Here is a 9,008-nt window from a genome sequence, read left to right as displayed (position 1 = left end):
CTCTGCAGGATGCACATCAGTTTGCCTTTGCTTTGCTTGCCCCCTTCTCCTCTCCCCTTCCCTGCTGCAGAGTGGATGCAGGCAGAAGCCATGCACATCTCTCGCCAAATTCTCCTGGACAAAGAGGCCACGGAAAGGCAGGAAGAGGCTGTGACTCTTCGTCAGGAGGTGGCATCTCTGAAGAAGAAATTGGAAAACCTGGAGAAGGAAAGGAAGGATGTGCTGGTGAGATTGGCAGATGCCACAAAGGGCCCCTTCCTGGCTATGTTTGGACCTTGTGTTAGTAGTTCTAAGGAGTACTTTTTCCTTTTTAAAACTTCTAATTGCATCCTTCTGAATAAGGAGGAAAAGATGTGGTAGTCATGGCAAAGGCAGTTAATGCTGAGGGTGCTACATTTCCTCCATGCTGGGCTTCTGTGCCCAAGAAGCTTTAGTTCTCAATGTCCTCACTGTCTCTGTTGACATTGCATGGTTTGGGGAATTGCTGGTGTCCAAACCCATGTTTGGATTTCTAAATATCTGGAAAGAGCGGGGAGAGTCCCAGGTTTGCTGTTGATAGAGAGGTGTTTGGCCTTGGCCATCTGAGAGCAGCCAGTGGGGAGAGAAGAGAGGAAAGCCAAGTGCTGATCCACATCAGGACGTGTGCCTGCAAGGGCACAACTCGTCCTGAGTGGCAGCAGTGAATGACAGACTGATGTGGCCATTGCTGCTCCCAGAGAGGGCAGTGGGGCTCTCGGGGATGGAGCCATGGAACCTCTGCACAGGAGAGGTGGAAAACCACTCCTGTCAGCCCAGCCCCAGGGAAGGAAAGGATGGGGCTGTTTGCTCTTCCCTTCCTCCCTGATGGAGAGCACATCCTCCTGGCACTGCCTGAATCCTGCTTAGTGTGGACTTGAAATCCTGGCTGCAGTTCTGGCAGCTCCTCCCCAAAGGAGCACTGGAGTGGAGCTGCAAGAGGTCAGGGAAGGGCAGAAAGGAAGCTGGGACGAGCTGAGCCAGCTGGGAAAGATGCAACATCACCAGGGGGCCCAGCAAAGGTCTGCAGCATCTCGAGGGGCAGAGAGTGACAAGGGCAGCCTGTGCCTGCCCCTGCAGCAGGAGTCCAGATCTGGTATGAAAAGCAAATTCAGAGAGGGAATGAGTGACCCTTTTTCTCCCTCTTTTGGCAACATGAACAGGAATTGTACCAGCAGCACATGAGATATCTGGAAAAGAAGAATGAAATGCCTGCACCAGAGATGCCAGATGATAAGGAAAATACTCAAGACTTGGCAGTGGAGAGGGAAGACCTGCAAGAGGAGTCGGAGCATGGGGCTGCTGCTTTGAAGAAATTAAGGGACAACACTCAAGTACTGAGTGCTGCACTGAACAAGAGTGAAATTGCCAAAGGGGCTCTGAAGAAACACTTGGACATCCTGAAAGGAAAGATCCAGGCAGGCAGAGGCATTGGCTTTCAGTCCAGTCCAGTGTCCCTGAATTATTCCACTGGTGTTTCCCATGAAGAGGTGGGGCTCTGTCCCTGTCACTGCAGGCCTGCTTGGGTAAAGCAGCCCGGGCTGCAGCAGGCAGCCTTGTCTGTCAGCCTGGCTCCAGCCAGAGACCACTGACTGCCTGATTGTTTCCTGGCACGCCTGGAATGACCAATCCAGCTCTGGAGCTTGCTGTTCAAATCAGCTCCAGGCCAAAAGCTGTGGCATGGGGAGCTGCTTCCCCTGTGCCAGTGCTAGGGGAGGCAACCCATGGGGGTTTGGATTGGGTGTGGGAAGTAATGGAGCAGGTGATTGGATGATGGACTAAAGTGAGTTGAGTTTTGGATCAATGGCTGAAAATCAGTTACACTCCTGGTGCTCAGAGTAAATTGTATTTGCAACTATGGAAGAGGCAGTGTTTTTGGGTGACAACACAGAGTCTGGAGTAGGGATGTTTGTTGGGAAGGAGCAGTCTGGGCCCAGGCAAGGCAGCAGGGCCTGACACAGCACTTCCAAGGTAACAGTGCCAGAGGCTTCTGGCAGCCCAGGCTATCAGAGCTGCATAGGGCAGATGCTGTGAAACTTGGAGCCCAGAGCACAGGTGCTCCTTGTCCTCTGGCTGCCTGCGAGGTGGCGCTGGCTGGCTCTGCACAGGGCTCCCGAGGAAGGGCTCCAGCTGTACCTTGTCCCACTTGCAGGTTTCCCAGGAGGAAGAGCCATCGAGCTGGTCTCTGGAGCACCTTAGCTGGGAATCCTCTGACCAAGGGCACGCAGCAGCCCAGGCATGCAGAGAGGAGGAGCTGCTGGGCCAGAAGGCTGAGCTTGAGGGCCGACTGGCAGCCACAGAGTGGCTCCAACAAGACCTTTCCAGGCAGCTGGCAGAGACCAGGTAAAGGCAGGGAGCTGAGCCTTTTCAGATGTTTTTACATGCCGTGGACAGAATATGGAAGAATCTCAAGAAGAAAAAAGCCACAATTTGAAGGTTATTTTTGGGCCACCTAAAGCCAGCAAAGCTCTTGTGAGCCTTGGGCTCCTCTTTGTGCTGCTGAGCAACTCCTGTGGGAAGTCAAAAGCATTCCAGCCAGCCCTGAACTGAGCAGTAGTTAAACCATGCAGATGCGGAGTGAAACGTCAAGTTTCTCTTGGCTTTGGCTGCTTCTTCTGGGCATTCTGGGCATCCCTTGTTCCTTTCTGAGTAGCTTGACATGATCCTGATCTTCAGAACTGAAGCTTCAACTTCAGCATTCCAGGCCCTTCCCTTGGCACGCTGGGAGTAGCACGCTGCCATTCAGGGTGAAGCCAGAGGCTCCTGCTGAAAATCTTGAGCCATTTCTGCTTCCCAGCGCACTCTTGAGAAGTGTGGGACAGGACCTGGAGCTGGTTAGAGAACAGCAGGGAAAGCTCTTTGGAATTCTCAACAGCCTCTGGGGATTCTTGCTGATTGTTGATGGGCAGCCAGCTGCCAAACCGGCCAAGGTCCCTTTGGATGGTCCCTCTCACTCTGTCAGGAAGGACAAGTCCCTTGGGCTACTGCCTGCTTGGCCAGCAACACTAAAATAAAGGCAGCAGATCTACTCCATGACCTTGCAGGAGTTGAAACTGCAATCTCTGCATTCAGCAAGTTGTCATTGAGACAAAGAGATGTTCTGATATTTTGCAAGTGCTGCCATGACCATGAGATTTTACTGTGTCTGAAAAGTAGTTCTGAAGCCTCTTAAATACCGGGTGTCTGGAAGATGATGTGCCTTCATGTCCATTATCAAGAGCATTAAAGAGTCAGGATTCAGCCAGGACAAGATTCTGTTGTGTCCCCCAGCAGAGCAGCTTGGAATTGCTGATGGGAGAAGGGCTGTGAGCAGGGGCTGGGCTTTTGCTCGTCACTTCAGCCTGTTTGGGCACAGCTAGCCAGTGTCATAGGTCAGGAACAGCAACGGAAGGTTTGGCTGTGGAGGCCAAGTTGGGCTGGACAGTCTGTGCTGTGCCAGGCCATAAGGGAGGCCTGGGCAGTCCCTCAGAGGCCCTGCTCTCTCTTGAAATGGCACAGATGTGCCTTCTCTGGACCAGTTTCCAGGTGACCCATTTTCCATACTCAGGTGTGGGGATCTTGAGCCACGTCATCCTGGAATATCCAGCTGTGGCTGTCTGGAGCAAGCAACTCATGTCTCTCCATATTTGCAACTTGCAGATCAGCAAAGGAGAGCCTGGAATCCAGGCTGCTTGCTGCTCAGCAGCAGATAGCTCAGCTGGAGATCTCCAGGAACCATCTGGAGGCTCATATGCTCACAGTCACACAGGACAAAGTGGTGATAGAAGGTGAGAACCTCGTGTGCTTCATTTGTGGTGCTGCTCATGCCTAGAGAAGCTAAGCACCTTGTAAATCCACCTCTGTCCACAGAGCATCTTAGGAGTGGTGGGGCTGGAGGCACTGAAGGGGCCTGAGGTCAGTAAAGTCAGTAAAGACTCTGACTCTTGCTGTTGGTCTTTGCAGGACAAGTGAAATGCCTGCAAGGTGAGCTGGAAGCAGAGAGAGCTCTCAGGAAGCAGGAACAGGAAGACACAGCTCAAGAACTCCTGCAGGCACAGCAGCAGCATCACAAAAGCCTCAGGCCTCAGGGAACAGCTCAGCAAGTGGAAATAAAGAAGCTCCTGGAAGACCTGGTAGGGGCCAATTTTCTTCTGAATTGACCAAGCCAGCCCTGTGGGTTGGTGTAGCACAAGCAGAGGCTGAGGGTGTGAAAGGGCAGCAGTTCTCTGGCAGAGGCCTCCCACTGCTGGTCCAGACAGCAGAGGCAGCAGCTTGGACTTGGAGGTGCGTGAAGGCCCCCGGGATGGTGCTGGGACAGTAAATGCAGCCACAGCTTCAGTGAGGGTGTAAGAGCAGTTCCAGAGCAGGTTGGGCAGTGCCCACCCAAAGCGTGGCAGCCCAGGGCAGGATCATCCCCGAGTCCCACCTGCCACTGAGCAGATGCCAACGTGGAGCAGATGCCAACAGTGCTGCTGGCTGCAGGCGTGGGAACTCAGTTCCTTTCTTGCTGTGCTTCCATGGTGGGCAGAGGGATTGGCTTTGGGCTGGAAGCCATGGACAGGCCCATTGTCCCTGCTCGTCCAGTCCTTGTGGCTGGGGCATCAGGGAGGGGAAGGTGACACCGCCTTTTCTGAGTGCTTGGACTCAATGCTTGGACTCAGTGCTTGGCAAGGTGTTTGCCAACAGAAGAGATTCCACAAGTCTGTGATTCTTGCACCTGCTGAGCCTCCTTTTGAATCCCCTGACAGGACACGGTTTCTGGAGTACAGAAAGCCATCGCTGTTGTCTTTTCCAGCTGGGGATTGTGGGAGAGATGAAGCTTCACATTTTTCAGCAAGGAGCTTGCCTGGGACTTCATCTTGCAAATTTTTCCTCTCCTCCTCAGGCAGGTGAACGTGAAAGGCACCGTGCAGAGATGCAGGAGATGCTGGAGCAATGGGAAAAAGAGAAGGCAGAGAGAAAGAGGGAGCACAAGGAGGTGCTGTTGGAGATGAGACAGAAAGTAGCTACCTTGCTGGCTCAACAAGAAGAATTAATGAGATTTGAAAATGCCAAGCGAGAGGTAATGATTGTGAGAAGAGAACTGGTGTGATTTTTTGCAAGGCGGGAGCTGTGGGAGATGGCAGGATATGGGGCTGTGTGGAGCATGGCCTCCGTGTCTTTTACATTGAATTAGGGGAGGTGCAAGCTGAACAGGGCTGTCTTTGGCACCAGGAATGAGCCCTCTCTTAGGAAGCCAGGCAGACATCAGCTGTCAGCTGAGATTTTTGTGCTGCTCTTGTGCTCTGTTGTTTTAAGATGCACCTCAGGGTATCTTCAGTGTTCTCTTTCTGCTCCCCTTTTGGTGTGTGCTGGTAGGTGTTCCTAGCCTAAGTGAGTTTGGAGGACTTTTCTTTTGTGGGCACGGGGTGGGCGCAGCAGGAGCAGTGACAAGAGCAAAATCTTTTTAAAGACTTGCCTGGGGTATATCTGAACAGTAACCCAGAGATGTCTTCTGGGCTGTGTGTTAAGTCACTTCCTGGGAAGCTGTGTCTCCCCCAGGGCAGGCAGTGGCCCAGGGCAGCAGCAGCCAAGTGCTCTGAGGGCACGTGAGCCCATCCGCCTTTGCCCCTTGCCACACGGGTGTTGCAGGAGAAGTGTGAAGCCCTCTGCTCTTTCCTTCTGTGCAGGTCCTGCTGGAAGAGCAGAAGGAGAAGAGTGCTTTATCAGAGGCACTGCTCCAAACTCAGGGAGAGCTCAGCCGAGCCCGCCAGCAGGTCCAGCAGCTCAGGCAGGAGGTGCAAGAGCAGCAAGAGAAGGGGCAGCTAAGTGTGAGTAGCCAGGCAACGGAGGGCAGGGCAGTGATAAGGGCACAAAAGGCAGCTCCTGGGACTGAGGAGCCAAGGGCTGCCCCAGGCCCTGGGAGCACAGCTCCTGGTAGGCTGCAGAGCTCAGCCCCGGGAAGGAAGGGTTGCAGGGGAAGCAGAGCTGGGTAGAGAAGCCAAAAGAAGCAGCAGAAAGAATGGGATTTTGAGGCAGCAAGTGGAAAGAGCTGAGCCTGAGGGCAAATCCCAGGAAGTTGCTCTGCATTTTGTTGCCAGACCATCAAGGCAAATCTGGAAGCTGAGCTGCAGGAAGCTCGCAGTGAAGTCCAGGCAGCAGAGAGGAGGCACAAGGAAGAGCTGCAAGGCCTCAAAGAGGAAATTAATCTGCTCCTTGAGCAGAGGGAGGCTCTACAAAAGCAGGTGAGTGAAGGAGCAGTGGCACTGCAGTCATGCAGTGAGGGGTCTGTGGCCTTCTTGCTTTTCCACTGCGGAGCAGCGGCTGCAGGGGGGAGCCCTGGGGCTGTCTCGTGCTCTGGGGGCTCCATGGCAGCTGCTCTGAAGGACACTCAGGGCTCTGCTGAATGTCAGCTGCTGCTCTGGACAGCTGGGCTCGTCCACTGCCCTGTTGGCCAGCAACCATCAGCATGGATTCCTGCTGGCCTCTTCTTGCTAGCCTTGGTTTGGCAGGTGCTTTTTCCGGTGCCCTTGGTGGTGGGCCACTTAGAGACTGGAACAAGTTGGCCATATCCTTTGTGAATCTGGGGCTCTCAGGGCAGGGAGAAATGCAGAGTTGTCCTTTACCTTTGCTCACAGCCTGTGCTGTGGCTGACAGTGACAAGCTGTGGCCGTGGCCTCTGACTGCTTTGTTCTGTTTGACTGGAGGTGGCAGAGTTGACATCGCAGCTGGCAGCCTGCCGAGAGTGCCAGGAAAAGACTGTGCAGAGAGCCCAGCAAGATGTGAGGGAGGCCCAGGAAGAGTCCAGGCAGAAGCTCTCGGAGGTTGAGCATGTCCAGAAGCTGCTGGAGGAGGCAGAACATCAGAAGAAGGAGCTGCAAGCACATCTGCAGGACTTGGAGAGGGAAAGGAGTCGATGGGAAGAAGTGGCACAGCAGAATTCAGAATTGCAGACTTCCGTCAATGCCCTAGAGAGGGAAAAAGCCAGGTAAATGGAAGCCTGTGGGACTCTGGATTGTAGTGAATGGATTCCCTCTTTTCCATCTTTGCACCTGTCAGGGGCTCTGGCAGCATTTCCCAAGTGGCAGATTCTGAACTCTCCGTGCAGACACGTCCCATTGCCCGGTTGTTGTCTTTCATTTTATTTTTTTCTAAGCGTTCCGTTACAGTTTTTCTGAAGACAAAGGCTTTTGCGGTAGCCCTTTCCCTCTAGGGGTATTGTGTTATATAGGTGGGTGTGTTGACACTGCCCGAGCTGCATTGGAAAGAATTGGATGCATTCATCAGCTCAACCTTGGGTCCTGTAACTTGAAGCCTTTGGGATCTGGATCAGCCTGGCATCTGATGCTGTTTCTGGGCAGAACCATCTTAAGGCCCTGATTGCTGATCTAGGCCAGACTGCCCTCGGAGGCAGCCCAGAAACAAGAATGTCTCTGCTGCATCATTCCTCATCAAATGTGCCCCGGTGCCTGGAGGGAGTCAAGCAGGGTCCCTGCCACCCTGCACAGTCCCAGGCATTTCTGACTGTGCAAAGAATGCAAGAAACAGGAGCAAGGTATGGGGGGCTCCTCCAGCTGATCAAGTCCTGCCTGGCTTCAGTGCCACAGGATTCTTCTTCCAAGAAGAAGACAAAAGAAAGGCAGGCTGCTCCTACTTGCCTGGAACCTTCTGCATCTTCCATCAGGTTGTGCTCCAAGCCTCTGTTGCCACTTTGGCTTTTCTTTCTCCAGCTGAAAGCAGGATGGGTGCTGGTAAATCTTAGGGAACTTGCCAGAGATCCCCTGGCTGTAGGGTGCTGCTCCTCCTACGTGGATGTGTAAGATGGGGGAAGGAAATGTCTCTTCCATGCTGACCAAAGCTCCCTGCCTTGGAGCCTGGTTAGTGAGAAGAAAATTGTTGCTCTCCCCTAATGTCTTCATTGCAAGACTTTGTTAGGTTTGTATTCACATTCCCATCTCAATAGGAAGGTAGGGCATGTAGGCAGGAACTGCCTGTTCTTTCTGGGGCAAAAGTAGAGTAGGCACATGCTGGGCTGGGAGTGCAGGGGAAACAAACAGCCAAGACTTTTAGACAAACCTCATCAGAGAGAGCAGTTTTTCTCTGAGGTGCTGCAAGTCCTAAGAGGTTCTAAAATGTGATATCATATAGTAATGAGTTGCTTGCTTCCCTTCTAGGCTGATTCTGACTCTGGAGGAAAAGAACCTGTGCCTCAGAAGACTGGAAGAACAGAACTTGGTGCTGAAAAATTCCGTATCTCAGTGTCAATCTGCTCTTCAGGAGACAGAGCAGCTCTATTCTGAGCATAGAAGAGAATTGATGGCGCTCAACACCCGGGTAAGCTGCGCACTGGCATCCACTTCTCCACAGACACACAGCAGCACCTCTGCCTTGGAGGCCCCAACCCCTTTCCCCTCCCAGCAGCATCCACAGCTGCCCTGTTCTGCCCAGGGCTGCTGCTGCACCCTGAGGCCAAGGCTGAATCTGGTGTCTGCTGCAGAAGATCTCCCCCATCCTCTCCTGGGTCCCATCAGGAGATCTGGCAGGAGAAGCAGCAGCAGACTCCTCTGGAGCTTCTCTGTCCCTCTCTTAGCAGTGTTGTCCCACACAGAGTTGGTGCCTGTGCCGGGCACTGAGCAATGTGGGGACACAGCCATGGCTGTGGCAGGCTGGGCAGGGCACTTCCAGCACAGCCAGTTCAGAGCTGCAGCCCAAGGATGCCCATTGCCTCCCTTTCCCTGTTTTGTCTCCATTGCAATCCTTGCTTCTGTGCCATCAGTTCTTGGCTTGAAGAAATTTCTCCTTTGTTGTTCACCCTACTGGCCACGCAATGGCCTCAGGCGCAGCCCTGTCCCTGAGGCTCTGTGCATCCATTTTCCAGGCCTGGGCCCTGCTGGAGGCAGTGAGGGAGAAGGCAGCTTGCCAAGAATCTCGAGAGAAGCAGGAGTCTGAGCTGTGTGTGAGGCTCCAGAGCTCTGAGGAAAGAGCAGAGGCCATGGCAACACAGTGTAAGGCCATGGAGCTGGAGCTGAGGAAGA

At 53.5% G+C, this 9,008-nt stretch overlaps 1 protein-coding gene across 1 annotated transcript; it reads left to right on the top strand.

Annotated features, from left to right (window-relative positions):
• The first annotated feature begins 3,657 nt into the window (after positions 1-3,657).
• Positions 3,658-8,563, top strand: LOC135282293 (centrosome-associated protein CEP250-like). Its single transcript, XM_064391924.1, has 8 exons — positions 3,658-3,782; positions 3,958-4,127; positions 4,880-5,056; positions 5,664-5,804; positions 6,075-6,218; positions 6,681-6,961; positions 8,148-8,307; positions 8,471-8,563. The coding sequence occupies exons 1-8, from the start codon at positions 3,746-3,748 to the stop codon at positions 8,561-8,563; spliced, it is 1,203 nt and encodes a 400-aa protein (XP_064247994.1). The 5' UTR covers positions 3,658-3,745.
• The last annotated feature ends 445 nt before the right edge of the window (positions 8,564-9,008 follow it).

Source organism: Passer domesticus, chromosome 16 (assembly GCF_036417665.1).
Source record: "Passer domesticus isolate bPasDom1 chromosome 16, bPasDom1.hap1, whole genome shotgun sequence".
In the NCBI taxonomy this organism is placed as follows: Eukaryota; Metazoa; Chordata; class Aves; order Passeriformes; family Passeridae; genus Passer; species Passer domesticus.
Note: the sequence above shows the minus strand (reverse complement) of the source record. Positions and strands in the feature narration are given on the sequence as shown.

Bases quoted from the DNA above. Each gene is read 5' to 3' on its own strand.
- LOC135282293 (XM_064391924.1), top strand. From the start codon at position 3,746: ATGCTCACAGTCACACAGGACAAAGTGGTGATAGAAG. The intron at 3,783-3,957 runs GTGAGAACCTCG...TGGTCTTTGCAG, and splicing joins GGACAAAGTGGTGATAGAAG to GACAAGTGAAATGCCTGCAA. The intron at 5,057-5,663 runs GTAATGATTGTG...CCTTCTGTGCAG, and splicing joins TTGAAAATGCCAAGCGAGAG to GTCCTGCTGGAAGAGCAGAA.